Raw genomic sequence first — 27,671 nt, 5'->3', positions numbered from 1 at the left:
ATTCGTTAGTTGATTTATATTGTGTATGATCAATCTGATTCTGTATAGTTTGAACTAAAGCTATCAAATTTATGTAGTAGAGTACAAATTAGTATCTTTCCATGTTGCCTAGTGGAGTAAAAGTATAAAGAGGCTGGAAGTGGAAATACTCAAGCAAAGTAAAAGTACTTCAAAATTGACTTCTGTCAAAATATTCTATATACTGTAGCTAAAAGTAATCCCGGGTTACTGTTAAAATTGCTTGGTAAAATACTTGCTATGTCAATCATAAATTTACCAAATAACTTTAATATGCAACACATTTTAAAACCTACAGTTCAAAGCGAACCAGTCACTCTGCTGAGAAGATATTTCCCAAATCAGTGTCAGAATAATAAAAAATAAAGAAGTCAGTTTGTTTTGTAATACATGAACTTGCTGACATACTGCACAACTTGTAGGAGTGTATACTGCTGCCCTGTGTTACTTTGTTAGCTTAGGCTGGTCAAACAAGTAACTAAACGTTAGTAAAGTGTTTTTGTGTGTGTATCAAGTCCAATTTCATACCCTCCACTCTTTTTACCTATTATCTGATCATATTGTTATTTGATGTCTCATACACAGAAAAACAAACAAAATGAACAACATGAATGAGTTCTTGATTTATTGCAAATATAAAAATTATAGATATGAATAAAAAAAATTGGATTTTGTTTTATTGATTACATTAATCTCTTGCTCTCATTTGAGAAGATAAATGTAAATAGTTTAGTCATAGCTGATCTTTAATTACACATTAACATTTCATTCTTCTGAAGAGTTAGACTGTACGTATGGGCAGTGTGGTGAACAGGATTACATTTTTATTCAAGGATTTTTGATCAATTACAACATTGGTTAATTTTCTACATTTGCATTTTTGCTACACTTTAGTGCTATGAAAGAAATGTTAAATATATAAAATAAATGTATAAACTGTTACAGATTTAAGAATATGAAAAATTATTTGTGGAACTATAATGCCTTTTGAAAAAAAAGAAAAAAATCATGATTTAAAAGAAGGAATCTGAAAACTTTTCACGGACCCCCTGGCAGAGTGCTACAAACCCCACTTTGAGAATCACTGCATTAGAGGCAACAATAACTTGATTTTCTTTCACAAAAACACCACACGTCCAATCTACACAGCCTGTCCAGTCCCGTTTAAATGTCAGTGCGGAACTGAAGTGTGGAATTCTTCATCTTTTTCTTGTAGTCTTCATCAAACTGTTCATTCTGGGCCACAGTGAAATGGTTCTTCCAGTCACCAACCTTCCCTGCAGAACCGCAGAGAGAATCACGGTTTAATTTTTTTAGCTAAAAGATTTGAATTTGCTTTTCTTGTCACACACATTTAAAGGTGCCCTGCCACACGTATTTCACGACTTTGTGGTATACTGCCTGAAGTCCTACCATGGACTAACATTTTTTTTGTTGCAAAAATGCCTTGGTTAACTTGTTTCAAGCCATTTTAACGTGGTATAGAAAGCCTGCAGGAAGACTCAGCTCAATTTGTGCCAGTTCTCATTCATATTCAACGAGCTAAGCTGCTTGACTCTGATTGGCTAACAGCCAGCCAATGAGAGCCTGGCTATCAGCATCCTTTACCCAGTGCAACAGGGTGAGTTCATGAATAGTAATGAGCAAATGCAACATGACGTCAGAATGACCAGCTTTTGTAATTGGCCTGATTTCTCCACTCATTTCTTTTCTTTGGCTAGAGCTGACAGAGGAGGTTGCAGTTCATTTTCACATTCACAACATAACACAAACACATATGGATGAAACGTTTTTCAAAAAATGCAAATAAAAATTTGCAGGGCAGGGCACCTTTAAACTATTTATTCACTGAAACAATAGTGCGTAGTTTCTGTTGGCCCCATGGGGAGTTCTGAGTAATGACGACAATTCTTTTGATGTGACCACATGATACAAGGCTTCCGTGATCGCACCTAACACCCACCCCTCCTCCACACAGTTGCTAGGAAAAACATGGACTCTTCAAAAGAGGGCTTTTTTTTTAACTTGAATTTCTGCGCATGGGTGACACAATATTCTGAACATAGCCATACTGAGAAATACAGAGAGAGTTATGAGGAGCTGAAAGTCTTTATTTTTGTATCAACTCATTTGGTAATGGTTTTAATGTAACGGATGTTCATTTATATCAAAAGGTTGTGCACCAAAGCTTACCTTTTCTCATAAAAGGAGAAATTTTGAAGTCCATAACAAAGTTCGTAGAGTAGTTCGCCATGTCGTCCTTTTTCATGCTGTCAAACTGCACTCCACGAGTAACTCTGTTCTTCTCCTCGGCTGAACGAGACAAACCAAGAAAGGAGCAGAGTTTGTCTATTTCCCGTCCAGTATCCTGGAAACACAGTTGTCTCAATCAATGCATTGTTACCAGCTAGAAAGGAAAGATAGCCTGAGTAGGAGGAGACACAAACAACTAATATACCTCAATCAGATCTTCGTAGAACATGTAGTGGATTTTTGAGTATGTCTGTTTCTTCTCCCACCAGCCGTTCACATGGTCATACCAGGATCCAAACACCACTGTATGGCAACAGAACAACGCATAAAATCACTGTTGCATTCAGGAAAATCTGTATCAATAAAAGACATCATCATATAGTACATACTCTTTCCCTCCATGAATCTGTGGAAGAAGCTGCTCCATTCTCCAGCCTCTGGCTGAATCTGGTTCATGCGATCAAAGTGAAAATAAGACACCATGTTGTCTTTGGCATTGCGTGCCACGTAGACCATCTGCAGGAGAAGAAAACACTTCAATGATCTGAAGACTAACGTTACATAAGACATAACATACTTTTACACACCAAGTGTTTGTTGTAACTGGTGGTTGACTTGCCTCAAATTTGATCTTTTTTTATTGTTAGTTTTTCAGCTGGGCAGGTGTGTGTACTGCATGTGGTGTGTAAGCGTGCAAGCATGTTTGGGATGATACTGTACTTTATCAGGAAATCCACACCAAGTGTAGTTGTGTAATGTGCAATGGCCATAAAGGCATGCTATTTATCTATTCTATTCTAGTTGTGCATTTTTTTTTAGGTATGAATCATGCACCTTTTTTCACATCCCTTCCAAATGTGCAATTAACACAGCTTGGAGTTCTACCCTTTGCACAGGATACTTTCAAGGGATGGGGCAAGGGGGTCAAGAAGGATCAGGGGAGGTTTTAGGAGAAAGCAGGGGAGAGGGCGGGGGTGCAGGGGCAAAAGTGTCAGGAGTCAAGTGAGGGCCAGGGGAAATGACCTCCAAAGGGGGTTTGCTTGTAGTTTATATAATGCAAAGAAAACACAAACTACTGACCCTGCAGTTTTGCTCCCAAAAGGACTTTGGCACAAACTGGATTGGAAAGTGAGTTTTAATGATTCGAGGAGAAGTCAGGAGGTTGTCTACCATGTCTTTCCCTGAATGAAGAGGTAAAGATGCAGTAAGCAAAGTTTCACAGGGCAGAAGTAATGGTTACATTTGTTTGCTGTTTTTATGTTGCGTGATTTTACATATTGGGTTTCATTTTTCTGCTTGGCTGTTTGGAGTGTTGCTCTCCACCGAATTAGAAAGAAAATCAAACTCCCAATTCCCCACTTACAAAAGCCCTGATTCTGGAATATGTTTTAATAGTTACTAATAAACTAACAAAAGGGGAAAATTTTTCAGTACAAAATAATATTAAAAAAAGTTTAAAAAAAAGGAAAAAAATCCCCCACGGGTCATTAAAGGGTAAATTTGGATGCATTACTGGAAGTAGTTTTTATAAAATGAGCCTAACTGGGATGAGACTCCAAAAAGGCACCTTTCAAAAATTGGGGGGAGCTGATGCTTGTCTGACCAAAAATTTAGAGGCAAAGGTTAAAAAGGGCCCATGTTGTTCTAGAGGAGAGAGAAAAAAGGGGAGTGAGGAAGAGAGAGAGGGGAGAGGGGAGAGATTACGGGAACCCCTCACTCAATAAACACGGTTTTATAGCTCCAAAACATTTTTATTGCTGTTAATGCACAGGATGACCCGCTTTGGGGTATGTTGCAATAAATTACATCGGGCCCGGGCCCGAAAGTTTTGAACGTTCTCCCAGTTGTTTGTGAAAAATTTAGTATGCAATCAGGAATCAACATTTGGGTCGAGAAGTAAAAAAAAAAAGAAAAAAAGAAAAGAACAACATACAAAGCATATGGTCATTGCATGTGAGTAATTGAACTGCAGCATTATGACTGTGGGGAAAATAATGCAAAGATTGTTCACTGTCAGTTGCAGACACAGAAGACAGAATGTTACAAAATTAACTTCTACGTGTCCTCTTGAAAGGAGAGGAACAACAAATAGCTAACCAAAAGGACATGGTGTAATCAAAGATTTAGTATTAAGTTGCGTTAAAAAATATGTCAGTCCACAAGTCCATTCTCTTTTCCTGAGCCTTACATGATTTATCAAGAAATGAACCCCACTTGAAAGTGAAGCACAAGAAGAATTTTTTGAAAGAAATGTTTAGTCTTTAGATCAAATAAAAAAGACATACCTTGTCCATCTCCGATGGCATTCTGAGAACTGCTGGTTTCTCTGCTGTATTTCAGACACTTTTTCTCTTTCTTCTGCTTGGAATTTTCTCAGATAACAATCTGTTTTCCTTCCTCTTTCCTCGTTGCATACCACTTTCCCCATTGTAATTGGAGACTCAGATGTGATATGGTTCTCCAGCCCCTCCCCTTTCCAGATGTCGAGGCTCTCAAATCAGGCATCAGGAATTTAAACAGGAAAGATACAAAGAACATACCACATGCACATTTAAGCAATGTCAGCCACTTGGTAAATTATCTACACAGTGTGCATGGTCTCAACTCAAAACATGTTGCATTCACTTGACTTTAAAGTGCCTTTGAGTTAATAACACATGGAAAGAATAACAAAGTTTTTGCTGTGTTCTTTTTTAAATCAACAGCTCTGTTCTGTCAAAAGACACAGCGTGTCCTAGGTAGAACCACCCTCTCCTGGATATGCGTATTGTAGATAAAGAGTCTTGGCCCATTTTCAAAAATACTGCCAATGAAGAGAAATGGCCAGGAGGTTGAAACAAATAAGGAAGGTGCCTTACCCAAGGGCAATGTCCAGCTGTGGATATTTTGCAACCTTTGTACAGCCGTGGATATGTAGCAACCCCACACCACATTCAGAGAACAAATCAAAAAGGATGTTTGGCATAGGCTAAAGAATGAGAGAAAGGAAGTTGAGTTTGTGTGTAAGGGGAAGGAACACTCTTCTAAAACATGTCACGCAAGGATAAATTACAGTAACTATTGACTTTCAGGCGGAGACTAGCTGTGTGTTTTAAACTTGCCAGGAATATGGTGCACAAAAGTCAAGCGTATTTACTTAAAAACAAATTAAAACCAAAAAGACAACACATTACATTACATTGACTTATTTATGTACTTCAAATATAAATTAATTTAATTTTACAATGTTAACTTGAATGCAGTCTTCACCCTCTATTGTGTTATCCACAGAAATAGTGAAATGTACCAAAAGTTGGTGGGCCTTCTTTTTTGTGATTAACAATTTAAAAAAAGTGGTTTTATTCTTTAATCAAAACACAAAACATACAAGTGGCAACATGGACAACATTTACAGATACATCAGTATTGGTATATATAGCCTATATGCTGTATGCTGGCCCAGAGGCTAAGAAGAAACTGCAGTAGCCTCCAGAAATGCCAAAGACTCTGGTAGGCGCTACAGAGCACTGTAAGCCAAAAACAACCTCAGGGTGACTTGCTGTACCTCCCAGTGATGTGAGATGCTTGACTTGGTTAGTATTTACAGTACAATGGCCTTGTGTTGTTGTCGACATTCCTAAGAACCCGTAAGATTTCACTGTATCAGTACTTGCTGTTACCTCTTTTACTTCATAACCAGGGTGGTTCCTCCAGCACCCATAGTGTTGTCCCCTCCATAAACGCAGTACGTGCCATAGAAAATAAATCAATGTGCCGCATCCAGTCTGTAGTCACAATGCAGAAGTACAGTGTTAGATTCATTAGTTTACTTTGCTCATTGAACTTTAGTTCTTGTATTCCTTGCTGCATTTCATGTATGGATTCAAATAAAAATGAGAAAACATATCATTATTATTGCTGTTTATTATTAGTGTATTCCTTTTTATGTAGGCTATTTCACAGCTAGTGCAGTGCCCTTTTAAAACATGCCTGTCCGTAGCGGATTGAGTGTTTTTGGGCCCCAAACAGCTATGCATTTATTATGTTTCGAAAATTTGAATTATGTTACTCATTGTATCCTGAAATAAGTTAGGCCTCCAAAGCACTGAAAAAAATGCAACTCATTTGTTTATTACCTATTTCTACTTCAAATTGTGGGATTTAGATTTAAACACATTGATAACAGCAGATATTTTGACAGCAAACATACAAGATCAATGCATTCAGGCATTTTTCATTAATAATGCTGTATACCATCATCATGAAGGCAGGGTATCAAAAACTACTGAGAATGCCTTATCTACAGTAGGTTATGTCTAGATTTGCTCTATATAAAGAAGTTCCCTAATACAACTTGTGTTATGAATTGACAGTGTAAATAAAATTAATATTAATAATATAGGTGGGGAAAAAATTGATACAGCATAGTAGCATAATTTTTTTCAGTGGCAATACTGTATTGATACACAGGTGCCAAGTATCAATCTTTTGTTATATACTGTATGTGTTGGTCAGTTTGTCTGATTGACAATCCCATTTTACAGCAATAAAATTGGGGTGATGTAAACAAACAGAGAAATGGATCTTTTTAGATAAAACAGATGTTGACAAAGTTTCCTTGTAGGGACATCATTTGAAATTGGGAAAAAAAGTGTGTGTGTGTGTGTGTGTGTGTGTGTGTGTGTGTGGGGTGTGTGTGTGTGTGTGTGTGTGTGTGTGTGTGTGTGTGTGTGTGTGTTTTGTTATCACATAATTATTTCTGAACGGGGGTGATTCTTCTTTACAATGGTTAAATATACACTGATATTGTTTCCAAGAGATGTTGTTGATTTCACTCAGTTATGTACAGCATCAATTTAAATACAGTCTCAATCTAAACAAGTTCAGAAAAAGGAATAGCATAACACTGATTTTTGAACACAGTAAAATGAGATTCAACAAGGATTAAACATGAAAGTCATTAGTTGAAATCCCAATAAGAATTGTCACACTAATTAGACAATATATGTATCAATCAAATGTATCATCTGACTCAGTAAATAACATCATTATCAAATAAATCACAGTTCAGGACATGCACAGCAGTGCACAGCCTCTAAACTTCAGTACGAAACTGCAGAGTAGAATTCTTCATTTTCTGCTTGTAGTTCTCATCAAACTTTTCATCCTGCGTCACAGTGAAGTGGTTCTTCCAGTCACCAACTTTCCCTGCAGAACCAAAAAAATGCAGATGATATAATATAATATATATATATATATATATATATATATACATATATATTATTATATATATATATTATTATTATATATTTAGTGAAGGTGGAGATCTGATTTCATGACATCTCACATGTACTGTACCTTTCCTCATGAAGGAAGACTTCGTGAAATCAAACTTTTTCACTGTTGAACGGTTGACCATGTTGTCGTTTTTCATAACATCAAATGACACTTTGCCTATGATTATTTCCTTCTCCTCAGCGGAAGGAGACAAACCCAGAAAGCAGCAGAGTTTGTCTATTTCCCGTCCTGTATCCTGGAAACGGTGTGAGATGTAAAATATTGCACTAGTATATACTCTATTACCACCTACAGCTATTACTACCTACTATGAAAAAGTAACTTGATTAGTATGATAACTCTAAATTACACACACACACACACACACACAAAGGACAACCCGCAAAAACGTACCTCAATCAGATCTTCATAGAACATGTAATGGATATTAGAGTATGTCTGTTTCTTCTCCCACCAGCCGTTCACATGGTCAAACCAGGATCCAAACACCACTGAAGTAACAGAACAATAAATTAAAGCATTTAAGAAATATGAAGAAAATCTGTGCATTTCCAGTGCAAGCAACTGAATTACATTATTTCATACATACTCTTTCCCTCTATGAATCTCTGGAGGTAGTTGCTCCAGTCTCCGGGCTCTGGGTGCAATGTGGTCATGCGTTCCAGATGGAAATAAGACACCACAGTGTCCTTTGCATTGCGGGCCACGTAGACTATCTACACACACACAAACACACACACACACACCACAGACACACACACACACACCACACACACACACACACACACACACACACACACAGGAACAGGAACACTTACATTATCTGAAGAGCAGTATTATATGTGACATGAAGAACTGATCATAAATCATCTTCATCCAATATCACTGTTTTCTTTTGTTATCATTGAGCCTTCACATGAAATGAAAACCCTACATGGTGTTTGAATTGATTTGCTGTTAAACTCTGTTTCTATTTTTATAACATAATAACAAGAATGTAAGACAGACATAAACCTAGTAAAGATCTGTAGTAAGTCTGATAATTCCTCCATGTAAAAACAAAAACACTGTTGTGTGGGCACTTTGAATGATCTCCTTGACAATGTGTAACAATTGGACCTTGGACTTTTGCTCCCAAAAAGATTTTGGCAGAAACTGGACTGGAACATGAGTCTTAATGATTCGAGGAGAGATAGCGAGGTTGTCCAGATGGTCTGTTCCTTTGTACATGGGTGGAGAAGGCCCCAATCCTGTACATTATCAAAACAGTTTACAGTGAATTAGTGAATACTACATTGTCGTGAATACAAGACAATACAGAAACACATTAAACATTCAGATACCATGATGACAATAAATGCACCAGTTAATTATTATTAACGGGGCTGTACATATTCAGAGCATTGATATAACAGTAAACAAATATTTGGCATGAAAAGACATGGTGGAGTAATGTTATTTTAATCTGAGGTTCTCTGTTGTGCCGTTCCGACCACATGTGCGTTTTAGTGCATGTGGCCGTGAAAAAAAACGTCTGTATTTTAAATATTGGGAAACAATCTGCGGGAGCTGTGTGGCGGAATCATTATAATAATAACATAATAACGTAACATATAATATACAATGCAACAGAATGACAGGGAAATCAATGTGAACAATGTAGTTTACTGATTTAATCAAGACTGAGAATTGCCACCACGTCATAAAAGGGTTTGCATGTTTGTGACATATGTAATATTTGGAGTATACAATAGTTAATTCAACCTTGCTGCAGAATAGGGAAGGCGGCCTCCAATATAGGCACCCTTTTATAAATAGGGATGGTTGTCTGAGCTTCTGTCTGACCAAAATTCAGCAGTTCAAGAATGTAGGTTACCCAGGTGGTTCCTAAAAGAAACAAAAATCAATGAAACAAAAGATATAATATAATACTATGAACAATAAATAAAGATAAGATAAGATGATTCCTAGAGGTAAATTTGGGTTAATAAATTCAGATCATTGTAGACTTCTATACACACATCTAATCCAAACTACAGCATTAAGTGAAGCACATCCTGTTCATGTGTGTATCAACTGACCCGCTTTGGGGTATGTTGCAATTAGTATATCATCAGGCCTGGTGTGAAAGCTTTGCATGTTCTCCCAGTTGTCTGTGTAAAAGTGAGTCATGCAGACTCCGTGAAAATCAAACAGTTCTGGTCGAGACTTTACATCCAGCTTTGAAAAAAAGAGAGAACAGAATCAAAACATAGGCTGCAAAACACATCATCGTGTAATCAAATTCAAGTCAGATTGTCTTATAAAAATATAAAAGAAGAGAAACAACTAACAAACAACTAAGAAATAACTTAAGAATCCAAAAGGAAGAAAACATCTACTGAAATGAACAGAAAGATTGGATTGGTCACAAAATCAGGGCTGTTTTTCTCAGAGTTTCTCACAGGAAAGCAACAACGCTACAAATATAATGATGCATTGTTAAATTAAATTGCAGTTGCTGTTACACCTACATACTTTTACTTAAGTAAGGTTTGATTGCAGGACTTTTACTTGTAGTGGAGTATTTTCTCAGTCTGGTAATGCTACCTTTACTTAAATAATTGATCTGAATACCTCTTCCTGACTATGTGTATAGCTGAGCCCCACTGGAAAGGGAGCATATTTTGGAGAAAAAACACAATAAAAAATAAAATAATCTTGAGCCATACCTTATCCATATTACTGATGGTTTCCTCTGACTGCTCTTTCCTGCTTGTATTTTCCTCTTCTCCCAGTGTGTTTCTTCACTTCTATAAATCTTACTTTACTGTTACTTCAATCACCTCTCCTGGCAGATGTGATTTGACACTGAACTATGGAATTAGATTTCTGCCAATATCAATAGTAAAACGTACAACTTTGTTTACAGTTCCCTTTGCTTCTTTCTGCACGGATCAGACTCTTTCAGCTTTGGGACCTTGGATCCCAGCTCCCTGCCTGACACACACCTCTTGCATGGGCGTGTCTTTTCAGAAGTGCATCCCCAATGGCTAATGAGTTTTTGAGTAACAGCCAGATGTTCAGTGCAGCAGCTGAGGTTTAATGACAGACACCCAAAACAGTGGCACAAATGTCTTCACGATTTGTAAAGTGGTAGTATTGATCATGTACAGTGGTGTGAAAAAGTGTTTGCCCCCTTCCTCATTTCCTGTTCCTTTGCATGTTTGTCACACTTAAGTGTTTCGGAACATCAAACCAATTTAAACAATAGTCAAGGACAACACAAGTAAACACAAAATGCAATTTGTAAATGAAGGTGTTTATTATTAAAGGTGAAAAAAAATCCAAACCATCATGGCCCTGTGTGAAAAAGTGATTGCCCCCCTTGTTAAAACATACTATAACTGTGGTTGTCCACACCTGAGTTCAATTTCTCTAGCCACACCCAGGCCTGATTATTGCCACACCTGTTCACAATCAAGGCATCACTTAAATAGGAGCTGCTTGACACAGTAAGGTCCACCAGAAGATCCTTAAAAGCTACACATCATGCCGAACCCAAAGAAATTCAGGAACAATTGAGAAAGAAAGTAATTGAGATCTATCAGTCTGGAAAGGGTTATAAAGCCATTTCCAAAGCTTTGGGAATCCAGCGAACCACAGTGAGAGCCATTATCCACAAATGGCGAAGACATGGAACAGTGTTGAACCTTCCCAGGAGTGGCCGGCCGCCCAAAATTACCCCAAGAGCGCAGCGAAGACTCATCCAAGAGGTCACAAAAGACCCCACAACAACGTCCAAAGAACTGCAGGCCTCACTTGCCTCAGTTAAGGTCAGCGTTTATGCCTCCACCATCAGGAAAAGACTGGGCAAAAATGGCTTGCATGGCAAAGTTCCAAGGAGAAAACCACTGCTGAGCAAAAAGAACATCAAAGCATGTCTCAATTTCTCCACAACACATCTTGATGATCCCCAAGACTTTTGGGACAACATTCTATGGACTGATGAGACAAAAGTGGAACTCTTTGGAAGGTGTGTGCCCAAGTATATCTGGCGTAGAAGGAACACTGCATTTCATAAAAAGAACATTATACCAAAAGTAAAATATGGTGGTGGTAGTGTGATGGTCTGGGGCTGTTTTGCTGCTTCAGGAAGGCTGGAAGACTTGCCGTGATAAAAGGAACTATGAATTCTGCTGTCTACCAAGAGATCCTGAAGGAGAATGTCCGACCATCTGTTCGTGTACTCAAGCTGAAACGAACTTGGGTTCTGCAGCAGGACAATGATCCTAAACACACCAGCAAGTCCACCCCCGAATGGCTGAAGAAAAACAAAATGAAGACTTTGGAGTGGCCTAGACAAAGTCCTGATCTGAATCCTATTGAGATGTTGTGGTATGACCTTAAAAAGGCTGTTCATGCTCGAAAACCCTCTAATGTAACTGAATTAGGACAATTCTGCAAAGATGAGTGGGCCAAAATTCCTCCAGGACGCTGTAAAAGCCTCATTGCACATTATCGCAAACGCTTGGTTGCAGTTGTTGCTGCTAAGGGTGGCCCAACCAGTTATTAAAGGTTTAGGGGCAATCACTTTTTCAACACAGGCCATGAGGGTTTGGATTTTTTTTCACCTTTAATGAAAATCACCTTCATTTACAAATTGCTTTTGTGTTTACCTTTGTTGTCCTTGACTATTGTTTAAATTGGTTTTGTTTCCGAAACACTTAAGTGTGACAAACATGCAAGGGAACAGGAAATGAGGAAGGGGGCAACACTTTTTTAACCACCACTGTATGTTGTCTGGGGCTGACTTGGCTTTTTTGTTGTGTAAAGTTTCAGTCAAACTTTGCTATGTAAGGTGTGTTGGAAAAACTAACTATCCGTGTTCTGATTTGATAAGATGAAGAGAGGCTGAAAATTTAAAGAAAAAGGTTTAATGAAACAGCATGATGAAATGATAAGACAAAGCCAATACAACACAAAACTGATACACTGCAGCTGACACGACTTGTCCATCCTTCTCCCTGATTGAGACCGGGTCCTAATATTCACCACTTTACATTACACCATTTATCCCCTGCACCTGGGGCCCGTTCCTTTTCACCTGGTTTTTTCAAAACTTTTGGTCACAGTCAAAAAGTTCTATTATGTAAATGAAAATTCTAACAAAAATACCCTTATCAACATCGTATTGTCTTAGTCTAGCCTAAGACTTCAGGGGGTAGGAGGCAGAAGGTTACTTCCTGGTGTGAGGAAAAAGGCTTCTTTCTTTATGTTAAATGCCAGACTTGACCTGATCAATTCTTTAGAGTCAGAGGAAAGGAGGGGGGAGGTGAGAGACAACAGGGACGGTCTTGACCTCTTCACAGAGACAATACAAATTTTCCTAACTTGGCTGCATCGTACATAAACAGAAATAAAACGTTTTCAAAAGATTTTTTTTTTACTTTTTATAACTCAACAGTAGTATTTAATGTTGACCTGAAATTAACACCGGACCACCCGCCAAATGCAGCAGTCTCACGTGCAGCCACTGACCCAGCGGAGGTGAAAACGGGTCAAATTAATATCTGTCTTTCTGATATGTAGACGAGACGTGTGTAACTCAAACATCTCAATAACAAAACGTACAGCAAAAGGTGGTACAAAATATTTCACACCGTCTTGCCAACATGTAAACATTTATTTGTATATATATATATATATATATATATATACTGTATATTTATATATAATTAGACAGGGAAATAAGGATAATTGTAGTACTGGTTTACTAGTAGTACTAGTAGTAGTTTGGGTATACGATTTATGTTACTTCCTAGCTTCCCCTAGGCAAAAACTTAAGGGTTGTAACACATTCGTTAGTTGATTTATGTTGTGTATGAGCAATATGATTCTGCTTAGTTTGAACTAAATTTATAAATATATGAAGTTAGTATCTTTCCTATGTTGCCTAGGAGTAAAAGTATAAAGAGGCTGGAAGTGGAAATACTCAGCAAAGTAAAAGTACTCAAAATTGACTTCTGTCAAAATATTCTATATACTGTACTAAAAGTAATCCCGGGTTTACTGTTAAAATGGCTTGGTAAAATACTTGCTATGTCAATCATAAATTTTACCAAATAACTTTAATATGCAACACATTTTAAAACCTACAGTTCAAAGCGAACCATCACTCTGCTGAGAAGATATTTCCCAAATCAGTGTCAAATAAAAAATAAAGAAATCAGTTTGTTTTGTAATACATGAACTTGCTGACATACTGCACAACTTGTAGGAGTGTATACTGCTGCCCTGTGTTACTTTGTTAGCTTAGGCTGGTCAAACAAGTACTAACTTTAGTAAAGTGTTTTTTGTGTGTATCAAGTCCAATTTCATACCCGCTATTCTTTTTACCTATTATCTGATCATATTGTTATTTGGTGTCTCATACACAGAAAAACAAACAAAGTGAACAATATGAATGAGTTCTTGATTTATTGCAAATATAAAAATATAGATATGAATAAACATTTTTGGATTTGTTTCATTGATTACATTAATCTCTTGCTCTCATTTGAGAAGATCAATGTAAATAGTTTAGTCATAGCTGATCTTTAATTACACATTAACATTTCATTCTTCTGAAGAGTTAGACTGTACGTATGGGCAGTGTGGTGAACAGGATTACATTTTTATTCAAGGATTTTTGATCAATTACAACAACGGTTAATTCTCTACATTTGCATTTTTGCTAAATTTTAGTGCTATAAAGGAATTACATATATATAAGATGAATCGATAAACTGTTACAGATTTGAGAATTAGAAATATTATTTGTGGAACTATAATGCCTTTTGGAAAAAAAAAACCCATCATGATTTAAATGAAGGAATCTGAAAACTTTTCACGGACCCCCTGGCAGAGTGCTACAAACCCCACTTTGAGAATTACTGCATTACAGGCAACAATAACTTGATTTTTTTCACAAAAACACCACACGTCCAATCTACACAGCCTGTCCAGTCCCGTTTAAATTTCAGTGCGGAACTGAAGTGTGGAATTCTTCATCTTTTTCTTGTAGTCTTCATCAAACTGTTCATTCTGGGCCACAGTGAAATGGTTCTTCCAGTCACCAACCTTCCCTGCAGAACCGCAGAGAGAATCAATGTTGTGTTTTTTTTAGCTAAAAGATTTGATTTAGCTTTTCTTGTCACAAACATTTAAAGGTGCCCTGCCACACGTATTTCATTACTTTGTGGTAATGCCTACCAAGTCCTACCATGGACTAACATTTTTTTTGTTGCAAAAATGCCTTGGTTAACATGTTTCAAGCCATTCTAGCGTGGTATAGAAAGCCTGCAGGAAGACTCAGCTCGATTTGTGCCAGTTCTCATTAGTATTCAACGAGCTAAGCTGCTTGACTCTGATTGGCTAACAGCTAGCCAAGGAGAGCCTGGTTATCAACATCCTTTACCCAGTGCAACAGGGCGAGCTCATGAATAGTAATGAGCTCAGGCAACATGATGTCAGAATGACCAGCTTTTGTAATTTTCTCCACTTATTTCTTTTCTTTGGCTAGAGCTGATAGAGGAGGTAGCAGTTCATTTTCACATTCACATTCACAACATAACACAAACACATATGGACCAAACGTATTCAAAAAATGCAAATGAAAACAGTTTTGTGTGGCAGGGCACCTTTAAACTATTTGTTCATTGAAACAATAGTGCGTAGTTTCTGTTCTGAGTAATGACGACAATTCTGTCGGTGTGACCACATGATACAAGCCTTCCGTGATCGCACTTAACACTAACCCCTTCTCCACACAGTTGCTAAAAAAAACATGGACTCTTCAGAAGAGGGCTTTTTTTTAACTTGAGTTTCTGCGCATGAGTGACACTATATTCTGAACATAGCCATACTGAGAAATACAAAGAGAGTTACTCATTTGGTAATGGTTTGAATGTAACGAATTTTCATTAATATCAAAAGGTTGTGCACCTGGGGGGGGCGCCACTGAACGATGACGGAGTAAGACGCGTCCTTAAGAGCAGGCCCGGCCCTAAACAATTTGGTGCCCTAGGCAAGATTTTAGGTGGCGCCCCCTTGCATCACTGTACAGTTAACTGATGTTAAAACTAACAGATAGCGCTCGCTATTTATTGATAAGCCAACTATGTCATGCTAACGGCTAATGCTATTATCGATCATTGTTCTGCAACAGCAAAATATTCATTATCATCATCACCTTTACTGTAACCCATTACCTTGTCTTTGTCACGTTTTTCCTCCTCTACTTTCTGTTTTTCCTCCCCTGGGCACCAGACAGTTTAGGACGCTTTGACATTATGAGATTTAGATGCAGGTAAAAGAAGTCGGGCTTGTTTTTTTAATTAAGGTGACGTTATAGTAAGGTGACCAGATTTCTCAGACAAATCCGGGACATTTTCAGCTCAGAAGCGTATTTACCTCCAAAACAAGTAATGTTTTATTTTTGTAAAACTTAAAACGGGGACACTAGACCTAGAGCTGTTCTCATTAGGGGCTGAGCCCCCCCAAGGTATCATCCTAGACCCACCCCTGCTGTTAGTTCCTACTCCACTCCACTACACCTCAAGATAGAAAGTCCTAATATTTCAAGATAAAAAGTCCTAATATTTCAAGATAAAAAGTTCTAATATTTCAAGCTAGAAAGTCCTTATATTTCAAGATAAAAAATCCATCCTTATACTTCAAGATAAAAAGTCCTAATATTTCAAGATAAAAAGTCCTAATATTTAAAGATAGAAAGTCTTAATATTTCAAAATATAAAGTCCTAATAGTCCTAATATTTAAGATAGAAAGTCCTAATATTTCAAGATAGAAGTCCTTATAGTCCTAATATTTCAAGATAGAAAGTCCTAATATTTCAAGATAGAAAGTCCTAATATTTAAGATAGAAAGTCCTAATATTTCAAGATAGAAAGTCCTTATAGTCCTAATATTCAAGATAGAAAGTCCTAATATTTCAAGATAGAAAGTCTTAATATTTCAAGATAGAAGTCTCAATATTTCAAGATAGAAAGTCCTTATAGTCCTAATATTTCAAGATAGAAAGTCCTAATATTTCAAGATAGAAAGTCTCAATATTTCATAATGTTGTAATGTTTACTGAACTACTGAAAGCTTTTGCTTTACTGCTCAAGGCTTGTTTCTGCAGCAGCTCCTTGAGAATCAGATACAATAAAAACTACTGAGGACATATTTTCCTTTGACAGTGATGCAGTATTAAACGAGATCGCTGCAATGTAAGTTAATAGGATAATTGTCCAGCTTGTATTTACGTTCATAAAAGGGCTTGTTTTGCTGTTAACAGACTCAGATTAATGTTCTAAGTGTCTGACAACATTATGGAAAGGATTTCTAAGGAGGTCGACCTTTCTGTTAAAGATTAAGATCCTTTTTAAAACATAAAAGTCCGCGAAATTGCGTTCGCTAAACGCACCAGACTCCATGTAAATAATCAGTGATTTTTAACATCGTAAAATACGGCTTTCTAAAACATCTCTGAGCACCGCTGGCTCTGGCGGTCCGGAGCCTGCGTGTGTTGGGTGTGCGATTATCGGCTACGTTTTTTCTTTCATTCCAATTTCGGGTCTTTCAGTCACAGTGAAAACCGGGGACATTTCCAGGGACAGATCCAGCCGGGGACAGGTAGCCAAAATAAGGGACTGTCCCCGGAAACCGGGGACGTCTGGTCACCCTACGTTACAGGTACAGCACAGGCCGGGCGCCCCCTGGTGGTTTGCGCCCTTAGCATTTGCCTATACTGCCTAAGCCACAGGCCGGCCCTGCTTAAGAGCTCCGTAAGCCAAATCCGTTAAAAACTACCTTCAAGAGCCAACAACTATGTAGATTTTATGCTTTCACAACGCATTTACTTTTAAAATACTAAGACTTCAAGCTCGACTGGATCTCTCAACATGAGCAAACAAAAACCCAAGAAACCGAAATCGACTCAACTAGGCCTCAACCAACCATCGGCCTTGCCTGGTACACAGACCGAGGACTCCAGCGGTGATGAAGAAGATCCATCCAAACGAGCGCTACTCGCTGCCATTACTGCACTCAGAGGTGAAATGACCAAGATAAAGGATGACATCTGTGAGAATTTGGACAAACGCATTGAGCGTGTATATAACGACTTGAGAGAGGAGATTGTTACGGCTAACAACGTCGTCCAAGTGTCTATTGCTAATCTTGAAGCGAAATCTCAGATGCAACAAGCTAAACTCACTGACATAGAAGAGGCCACCACGACATATTCTGATAGCATTAGCCAACTTGAGCAAAATGTGGCTTATCTCAGTGCTGAGGTTGTCTGTCTTAAACAAAAGAATGAAGATTTAGAAGGAAGGTCTCCTAGAAACAACATCAGAGTTACAGGTGTACGAGAAGGCTCAAACGACAAAACCGAGGGACTTTATTGCCAACTTGTTGAAAGACGTTCTATCGTTGGACGAGGCCCCGCTTATTGACAGAGCCCATAGAACCCTTCGACAACGTTCGAACCCCTCTGACCCGCCGCGCCCGTTCGTAATACGCCTTCATTACTATCACGTCCTGGAAGACATCCTCCGCAAAGCTGCCGGTATGAGGAACCTCCAGTATCAAGGTAAACCCATAAGCATCTTCCCCGATTACCCTCCGTCAGGGGCAAAGCGAAGGGCGCAATTCAACAGAGCCAGGCAACTACTGCGCAACCAACCCGGCGTCAAATATGGCTTGCTCTACCCAGCGAGATTCCTAGTGACTCACAACGGCTCCCAGTCATCCTTTACAGATCCGCAGAAAGCCGAGGAGTAGGCTGAGCGTCTCACATCATCATCACCGGGATCAACTGGAAGAAGTTAACAGTCTGATAATACATCATGTACCCTACCTCGACAGGGATCCTTACAGGCTGTGGTAAGATAACATGACAAGGAAGGCAAGTCGAGAGAGACTTCTATATTGTCAATAAGCTACGAGGGTTTATTCAAGTTAATATCCTCTTTCCCCCTATGGAGTGCTTTTCCACCGTCTTTTATACTCTGTTCTAGAGGTATCCAGTAAGATTAATATATAAGAACATATTGTTAAGTTTACAAATCTTTTACAACGTACAATTACTATACAGGTTTTACTTATTTTCTCATTTTCTTATCTCCATATATAACCTACAAATATCTTGTTCTGCATTACAAATGGCCATGACTTTATAGTTAGGCTTGAGGGGCCTCCCCCAAAAGGAGTAACAGTCTTCATAAGTTAAGTTACTCAAACAGGGAAGTTTCGTTTTTGTTTTTTGGCCTTTTCCCGCTAGCTGTTTTCCTGCGGATACTCTAGATTAGCCTAAGGTATTTAAGTCTATGTTGTTCATTTACTTGTTGTTTATTATGTGTGTGTTTGTAAGTATGCGGAACTACAAACTTGGTGCAGCAATAGAAGATGATCTCTTTTACTATAATACATATAGATACTTGATCTCCTATTTCACTCATATGCCAATTTTCCTTCCTGTTGCATATGACGGACGTACTGAATGCTAAAAAGGGACTGATATTTACAAGTTGGAATATACGGGGCGCAAACAACCCGGTGAAGAGAGGTAAAGTTTTTTAAGAAAGTCTTTGTTTACTCCCCAAGCCACAACTATGTTAATAATAGGGGGAAAATTTTAACCCCACCCCTTTTGCCCCTTTCTTGATTTACATAAACTCGTAAAATTTTCCTAAAAAAAATAATTTGGTTCTTTTAAATTTATCCTTAAAAGTATGAATTTTAAAAGACTTATGGCGTTTTAAAAACCCCTCCCGGCCCGGGAAATTTTTCCTTTTTTTTTCCCCCCCACCAAAAATCTTATTAGTAAATTTATTTTTTTCTAATCGCTGCCTTTGACTAGTTCCGCTCACAACTGTGTGAAATAAACCCCACCATATCAATTTCAGAAACCCCAGCCCAAACATTTAAATTTTTATTTGGGAAAATTGGTCCACCCAGAAAATCTTTGGGGAAATTTAAAACCCCCCCTTTTGACTAACAAGGAGTTTTTTGAAACATTGAGCTCAAATAAAAATTTTAATTTTTAAATCAATGATTCCCCAAGGTCCATCAGCCTTTTTGGGAGGGTTTCAAAGCCCCATTGGGGAGGATGGTAATCTCTATGAAACGGGCCCCCAAAAAAAAAAAAGAAATAAATCGGTAGCAAACTTGAAGAAAAGATCAAAATTAGATCGACAAAATGCCTTAAATCCCAAACCCCCAAACCGCATAGAGAATAAATAACTGAAATATAAAACCCAAACAACTTTTTTCTAAGAAAATTACTTTTGCTTTCCTATTCAAATTTAAAAAAAAATACTTTGAATTTGGAGAGAAACCTCACCAATTTTTTAGCTCGTCAACTTTAAAAAAAAGAAAACCGATTGAAAAATATTCACAAGATTAGAGTGACGGGCTATAATTAACTTCAAAAAAAATAAATGCCGGGGGTTTTTAAAGTTTTTTTGACCCTTTAAAAACAACAATGTAATGTGACCTAAAAATATGAATAAATTTCTAGACGAATTTTAAAATTATCAAAAATTCCCCCGAAGTTGGGGAAAGGGTTAATTTAAAATTTCCCAAACCACAAAATAAAAAAGGGAATACCTCCCCTTTAAAAACGAAAAATCCCCCTGGCCCCTGGATCCCCTTTTAACTTTAAAAAAAATTCCGTAAAATTCTTTTAAACCTTTTCCATAGAGTACAAAACCCGGCCCCCCCTTTGATGACACCTTAACCCCCAAAAATTAACCAAGCTACAATCATGTTTCATAAAAAAGGGGCCAAAATTTCCCCTACCTAAACCTAAAAAAGAAAAAAATATATGCAAAAAACTTGGGCCCAAAAAGATTAAATCCTCTAAGAATAAAAAAGTTCCCAACGATCAAACTGGCTTCACAGCAATAGATCCTCAACTTCAAAATTTACGAGATTGTTTGATATTCATATATGACGGAAAATTCACAACGATCTAGCCATTTAACTCTTGATGCGGAAAAAAGCATTGATCAGATAGAGTGGGAAATATCTGTTTGAAGTACTTAAACGCTTAATTTGGGTAGGAGTTTCATAAAATGGGTAAGACTTTATAACAAATCCTAAAGCACAAATTCATCCCAAATCGCAACTTGTCTTCCTCTTTTAATCTTTTCAGAGGAACCGGCAAGGATGTCCCCTGTCAGCACTAATTTTTGCTCTTGCTATTTAACCCCCTTGCAAAAAAGTATCGTCTAGACCCCCAAAAAATGGCATCAGACTAAGACCACAAAGAAAAATCTTAGTCTATATTCAGATGTATTCTGCTAATATGTGACCCAACTTCCCTCTCTATCCATCTTCTTAAAAAATGAATGTTTGGAAATTTTTGGAATGGATAATGCCAAGAGTTTAACTGCCAGTCATGACATCCCAATAGTTGCAGATTCCCCTTTAAGGTTACCACTGATTTCATTTACATACTTAGGATAGAGGTTACAAAGCAACTTTCCTTCTCATGCAATCTAACTTCCCACCTTTTTGGAACCAACTTAAAAACAAAAATTCAGTTTGGAAAAACATTGCCTATCACTATCGGGAGGATAAATGCCATCAAGATGATTTTATGCCAACAAATTCTATCGTGTTTCAAAAATATTCATGTTTCTAACAAAATCCTTTTTCAGAAAAGATTCAATGTATTCAACCTTTTTGTGGGATTACGAACCAAAATTAACAAAAAACATTTAACCAAAATCTTAAATGAACAGAGGTCTATCCCTCCCAAATTCATGATGTATTACTGGCTTGCGCTCTTTAAAAATATAAAGGCCTCAAACTACCCCTAACATACTTCCTGTTGGTTAGCTGTTTGAAATCGAAGACTGTGATCATATTACCTGCAGCCTAGTACTTTCACCAACGACGCTTGAAAAATCAAAGGATGTTCAAAATCCAATTGTACATAATCTATTGCGTATACTATAAGCAAATCAAGTCGCATTTTCCCGACAAAACATTGCTCTTTCTTTACCAATGCAAAAATCAATCCTGTGCCCTTCATTAGATCTGACATTTTATGAATGGAGAAAGAAAAATTGGATTACGTTTTATTCGTGATCTGTATATGACGGGAAATTTGCTTCCTTTGCACAACTGCAGCCAAGTTCAAACTAAATAGCAATAATTTCTTTAGATACCTACAGGTAGAGACTATACCGAAAACTCATTCCAGGTTTCGAGACACAACTCAAAATCCTATGCTAGATGAATGTTTCACTATAACCCCCATATAAAGATAAATGTATCTTAAATATATATAACAAACTACAAACAATTCTTCCCCTCGTCCAAACAATATAAAGATAGTTGGGGAGAAGGGACTGGGTATATCCATATCCTATGACATTTTGGGAGGAATCTTTGAAATACATACACTCCTGCTCCAATAATACAAGAATTGTCTTTTACAGGTTCAAAATTATCATAGGCTTCATTTTCAAAGTAAGATCACAGCATCAATTCCCGAAGGCTTTATCCAAATTTGTGAAAATGTCAGTCCCTCATGCAACACTTTCATGCTTTTTTTTATTTCTAAAGTTGCCACTTTAATGGTCTGATTTATTTTTAATGTAATGTCAAAGAATTTTTAAGATAATTATTACGAACCTTGTGATTATCCTTGGCACCCATACAGTTTTTTAGTAGAAAATTGACCCAGCACCGCAGACGGTTCATTCCACTCTCTTATTGCTGCAAAAACGTTACTCCTGATGGTCATGGAAAGGACCAGAAATACCCCTGGAAAATGTGGTTCGGGATAGGTCCAATATACATTGAAAAAATTAGGATTTTGTGAAGGACAACCTTTCCGGTTCTCATAAGTTTTGGCCACCCTTCATAGATTCTACAAATAAGTACGTTATAACATATTATTTCTTTCACTTATCCATTAAATCAGTATTGATTCGCTGCAAAAACGTATTCGCTTCTGCTCTGTTCGTTTTGTTTTTGTTTTATGTAGGGGGGAAGGTTATATAAATAAATACTTGAGCACCACTTGTATTGTTGATCAAAAACTGTATATGATATATATAATATGCTCAATAAAAACTTTACAAATTAAAAAGGTGGTGCACCAAAGCTACCTTTTCTCATAAAGGAGAAATGTTGACGTCCATAAACAAAGTTTGTAGAGTAGTTGTCCTTTTTCATGCTCGTCAAACCTGCACTCCACGATCGTAACTCTGTTCTTCTCCTCGGCTGAACGAGACAAACCAAGAAAGGACAGAGTTTTTGTCTATTCCCGTCCAGTATCCTGGAAAACACAGTTTGTTTCAATCAATGCATTTGTTACCAGTAGAAAGGAAAAGATAGCTGAGTAGGAATGAGAACAGACAACTAAATTACCTCAATCGATCTTCGTAGTTAGACACATGAGTGGATTTTGAGTTGTCGTTTCTCTCCCACCAGCCGTTCACATGGTCATACCAGGATCCAAAACCATGATAGCAACAGAACAACGCACAGAAAATCACTGTCGCATGCAGGAAAAATCCAAGCATCTCTGTATCAATAAAATGACATCATAATATAGTACATACTCTTTCCCTCCATGAATCTGGGAGCAGATGCTCCAATTCTCCAGCCTCTGGCTGAATCTGGTTCATGCGATCAAAGTGAAACTAAGACACCGGTGTTATTTGGCATGCGTGCACCGTAGACCATCTGCAGAAGAAGAAAACACTTCAATGATCTGAAGATTAAAGTGTTACATAAGACATTATAAACTTACCCACCAGTGTTGGTTGTAATGGTGGTTTACGTGCCTCAAATTTGATCTTTTTTTATTGTTAGTTTTTCAGTGGGCAGGTGTGGGTACTGCATGTGGTGTGTAAGCGTGCAAGCATGTTTGGGATGATACTGATTTACAGGAAAAATCACACCAGTGTAGTTGGTACTGGTGCAATGGCCAATAAAGGCCGCTTATTTATATATTCTATTTAGTGTGCATGCTTTTTCAGTTATGAATCATGCACTTTGTTAATATCCCTTCCAAATGACAATTAACACAGCTGGAGGTTATAACGCTTTGCACAGGCTACTTTCAAGGATGGGGCAAGGGAGTCAAGGAGGATCAGGGAGGTTGTAGGAAAAAGCAGGGGATGGAGGGCGGGGGGGTGCAGGCAAAAGTGTCAGGAGTCAAGTTGAGGGCCAGGGGGGAAATGACTACAAAGGAGGGTTGCTTGTAGTGATATAAGCAAAGAAAACACAAACTACTGACATGACAGTTTTGCTCCCAAAGGGACTTGCCACAACCGGAGTTGGAAAAGGTGGGGAGGTTTGTTTTTTTTTTAATGATTCGAGGAGAAGTCAGGAGGTTGTCTCCATGTCTTCCCTGAAGGAAGAGGTAAAGATGCAGTAAGTAAGCAAAGTTTCCAGGGTAGAAGTAATGGGTACAATGGTTGCTGTTTTATTTTGCGTTATTTTACGTATGGGTCATTCTTCTGCTTGGCGTTTGGCAGTGTCGCTCTCCAACAGAAATTAGGACAGAAAGTAAAATCAAAATCCCAATTCCCCACTTACCAAAAGGCCATGATTCTGGAAAGGTTTTAATAGTTTAATACTATAATAAGGCAAAGAAACTTTTCAGATACAATATAACATTTAAAGAAGTTTAAGCAAAAGGAGAAAAAAATCGTGCACGGTACACTTAAGGTGTGAGTTTTGAGGCATGTACTGGACAAGTTATGTTGATCCACCTGAAGCGTAGCTGGGATGATGAGCGCAAAAAAGGCACTCTTTTCCCCCCAAAAAAAGATTGGGAGGATTTCTGATGCTCGTGACTGACCAAAAGTCGCAGGTCAAGGATGTAAGAGAACAATGGTGTTCCTGAGAGAGGAGAGAGAGAGAGGAGAGATATGCAAAAATTTTGGCCACGTTTAAACTCCCCTAATGAATAAATTTTTCACACGATCAAACTGGCTTCACGCAAAAGACCCTCACTTCTAATTTACAAATTGTTTGATATTCTATATACTGCCCAAAAATTCAAAACGTCTAGCCAATAACTCTTGTTCAAAAAGCTTTGATCAGATAGAGTGGAATATCTGTTTAAAGTACTTAAACACTTAATTTAGGTATATTTCAAAAAATGGGTAAACTCTTAAAAATAAAAAATCCTAAACACAATTCTACAAATCGAAATTTCTTCCCTTTATCTGTTTCAAGGAACACGGCAAGGATGCCCCCTGTCCCTATTTTTGCTCTTGCTTTGACCACTTGCACAAGTTCTCTAACCCCCAAAAATTAGGGCTACAACAAGCCCAAAATGAATAAAATCAGATCTTATCAATGAATTCGCTTATGTGACCAACCTTCCCCTCTCTATTCCATCCATTCTTAAAAATAAAAATTTTGGGGGAAATTTTTCAGATTCGGAAAAATTGGCCAAGATTTTAATGCCAGTTCATGACATCCCTCAAAAAAGTTGAAATTTCCCCCTTTAAGGTTCCACTGATAGTTTTTAAAAAAACTTAGGGCTAGGGTTAAAAAGCACTTCCCTCTCATAACAACTTCCCCCCTTTTTGACCCACTTAAAAAAAAATTAGTTTTGGCCTTTTGCCTTCCTACTCGGGGGGATTGCCATAAAGTGCCCCCCAAAAACTAAACTTTTTCAAAATTTCCCTGTTTTTCTTAACAAAAATCCTTTTTCAAAAAAAGGGATTAAATTTTTCACCTTTTTTTGGGATTACAAAACCCAAAAAATTACAAAAACTTAACCCAAATCAAAAAATAAACAGGTCACCCCCCCAAATTTTTCTGATTTTTAAGGGGTTTTGCGCTTTTAAAATGTCCTTCAATTCACCCCAACATACTTCCGCGGGTTACTTTTGAAATCAAAGACTGGATCCATATCTACCTGCACCCTGTATTTCACCAACGCCCTTTGAAAAATAAAAAGGATGTTAAACCCAAATTGACAAAATTTTTTTCCCGTAATTAAAGCAATCAAGTCGCTTTTCCGACAAAAATTCCCCTTTTTCTTTCCCAATTAAAAAAAATCCACCCCTTTCCCCCTTCCAATTTAAATCTGACTTTTTGAATTTTCTTATTCCTTTCACTTTTTCCTATAAATCATATTGTACTTCCGTGCAAACTGTATTCCGCTTCGCTCGTTCTTTTTTTTGTTTTTTTTTTTATTTAGAGTTATTAAAACTGAGCCCCTCTTGTATTGTTTAAAAAACTGTATATGATTTTTTTTGCCAATAAAAACTTTAAAAATTTAAAAGGTGTGCCCCAAAAGCTTACCTTTTCTCAAAAAAGGGAGAATGTTGAAGCCCCTACAAATTTGAGAGGTTGTCCTTTTCATGCTGTCAACTGCACTCCACATAACCTTTTCTTCTCCCGCTAACGAAAAACCCCAAAAAGGGAAAGTTTTTCTTTTTCCCGCCATATCCTGAACACGTTTTTTTTCAATCAAGCTTTTACCACTGAAGGAAAGAAGCCTGGTAGAAGGGAACACGAACACTAAATTCCTAAATCAATTTTCGTAAACGAGTGGATTTTTGAGTATGTCTGTTTTTTTCCCCACCACCTTTCACATGCCCTCCCGGGGTCCAAACCCACTGTTAGCAACAGAACACCATAAAAAACTGTCGCATTCAGGGAAAATCCAAGCATCTCTTAACAATAAAAAACATCTCATTAGTACATACCTTTCCCTCCATGAAACTGGGAAGAACTGCTCCATTCTCCACCCTGGGTAATCTGTTCATGCATCAAAAGGAAAATAAGACCCATGTTTCTTTGGCATGCGGCCACAAACCTCTCAAAAGAAAAAACTTCAATGACTAAGATTAACTTACATAAACATTAAAACTTTTACACCCAATGTTTGTTGTAACGGGGGGTTTTACTTTCCTCAATTTGATTTTTTTATGTTTTTTTTTCAGCTGGCAGGGGTGGTACGCTGTGGGGTTAAGCGGCAAGCATGTTTGGGGGAACTGTCTTTTCAGGAAATCCCACCAATGTATTTGTATGTGCAATGGCCTAAAGGCATCATTTATCTTCTATTTATTGTGCATGCTTTTTTATTTTTTGAATCATGCACTTTTTTCTATCCCTTTCCAATGTCCAAATTAAAACCCGTTGATTCCCCTTTGCCCGGGTACTTTCAGGGATGGGCAAGGGGGCAAGAAGGGCGGGGAGGGTTTTGGAAAAGCGGGGAGGGCGGGGGGGCGGGCAAAAAAGTCAGGATCAAATGAGGCCCGGGGAATACCTCCAAGGGGGGGTTTCTTGTAGTTGATTAATGCAAAAAAAACACAAAAACTGCCCTGCAGTTTTGCTCCCAAAGGCTTTGGGGCCCAAAATGGATTGGGAAATGATTTTTTTGATTCGAGGAAAATCGAGGTTTTTTTTACCATGTCTTCCCGGGGGTAAGATCAGAAGCAAAATTTTCACAGGTAAAGTAATGGGTCCCTTTTTGCTTTTTTTTTTTGCTTTTTTTTCGTATTGGGTTTCCTTTTTCTGCTTGGCTGTTTGGAGTGTCGCTCTCCACCGAATTAGAAGAAAATCAAACTCCCAATTCCCCCTTACAAAAGCCCTGATTCTGGAAAATGTTTTAATAGTTTAATACTATAAAAGGCAAAGAAACTTTTCAGATACAATAGTAACATTTAAAGAAGTTTAAGCAAAAGGAGAAAAAAATCGCTGCACGGTACACTTAAGGTGTGAGTTTTTGATGCATGTACTGGACAAGTATGTTTGATCAACCTGAGCCGTAAGCTGGGATGATGAGCTCCAAAAAAGGCACTCTTTCAAAGATTGGGATGGATTTCTGATGCTCTGACTGACCAAAATTTAGCAGGTCAAGGATGTAAGAGACCCATGTTGTTCCTGAGAGAGAGAGAGAGAGAGAGAGAGAGAGAGAGAGAGAGAGAGAGAGAGAGAGAGAGATTATTGCAACCCCTCACTGCAATAAACACGTGTTTTATGAGCTAATAAAGCATTTATATTTGCTATTAATGCATATGGACTGACCTGCTTTGGGGTATGTTGCAATAAGTATATCATCTGGCCTGGCCTGAAAGTCAAACATTTCTGGTCGAGAGAGCTT

At 37.8% G+C, this 27,671-nt stretch overlaps 2 protein-coding genes and 1 long non-coding RNA gene across 4 annotated transcripts in view; 1 reads left to right on the top strand and 2 right to left on the bottom strand.

Moving 5' to 3' along the window:
• The window catches only part of LOC116692210 (cytosolic sulfotransferase 1), a 17,246-nt gene extending 6,574 nt beyond the window's left edge, over nt 1-10,672 (bottom strand). The window contains exons 1-8 of the mRNA XM_032520304.1: nt 10,260-10,672; nt 9,630-9,768; nt 9,313-9,435; nt 8,668-8,798; nt 8,138-8,264; nt 7,942-8,039; nt 7,609-7,783; nt 5,816-7,458 (exon numbers count right to left, since the gene is read on the bottom strand). Of these exons, the coding sequence (XP_032376195.1) occupies nt 7,346-7,458; nt 7,609-7,783; nt 7,942-8,039; nt 8,138-8,264; nt 8,668-8,798; nt 9,313-9,435; nt 9,630-9,768; nt 10,260-10,268 (915 nt within the window). The 5' untranslated portion in view covers nt 10,269-10,672 and the 3' untranslated portion in view covers nt 5,816-7,345. The remainder of the gene's footprint in view (nt 1-5,815; nt 7,459-7,608; nt 7,784-7,941; nt 8,040-8,137; nt 8,265-8,667; nt 8,799-9,312; nt 9,436-9,629; nt 9,769-10,259) is intronic.
• LOC116692211 (cytosolic sulfotransferase 1) overlaps nt 1-27,671 on the bottom strand; it is a 28,772-nt gene that overhangs the window by 709 nt on the left and 392 nt on the right. The window contains exons 2-8 of one of the 2 annotated variants that reach the window (XM_032520306.1): nt 27,596-27,668; nt 27,329-27,451; nt 3,352-3,452; nt 2,661-2,787; nt 2,477-2,574; nt 2,212-2,386; nt 1,153-1,295 (exon numbers count right to left, since the gene is read on the bottom strand). In XM_032520306.1, the coding sequence (XP_032376197.1) occupies nt 1,183-1,295; nt 2,212-2,386; nt 2,477-2,574; nt 2,661-2,787; nt 3,352-3,452; nt 27,329-27,451; nt 27,596-27,668 (810 nt within the window). In that variant the 3' untranslated portion in view covers nt 1,153-1,182. Of the gene's footprint in view, nt 1-820; nt 1,296-2,211; nt 2,387-2,476; nt 2,575-2,660; nt 2,788-3,351; nt 3,453-27,328; nt 27,452-27,595; nt 27,669-27,671 lie in introns of those variants that run through there. The other variant, XM_032520305.1, reaches the window with a different exon arrangement.
• Nucleotides 9,635-27,671, top strand: LOC116692212 (uncharacterized). The gene is made up of 3 exons (XR_004332660.1): nt 9,635-9,729; nt 17,903-17,909; nt 27,646-27,671. It is a non-coding gene; the product is annotated as an uncharacterized LOC116692212 (long non-coding RNA).

Source organism: Etheostoma spectabile, chromosome 7, assembly GCF_008692095.1.
Source record: "Etheostoma spectabile isolate EspeVRDwgs_2016 chromosome 7, UIUC_Espe_1.0, whole genome shotgun sequence".
NCBI classification, from domain to species: domain Eukaryota; kingdom Metazoa; phylum Chordata; class Actinopteri; order Perciformes; family Percidae; genus Etheostoma; species Etheostoma spectabile.
This window is presented reverse-complemented; position numbering and strand designations above follow the sequence as displayed.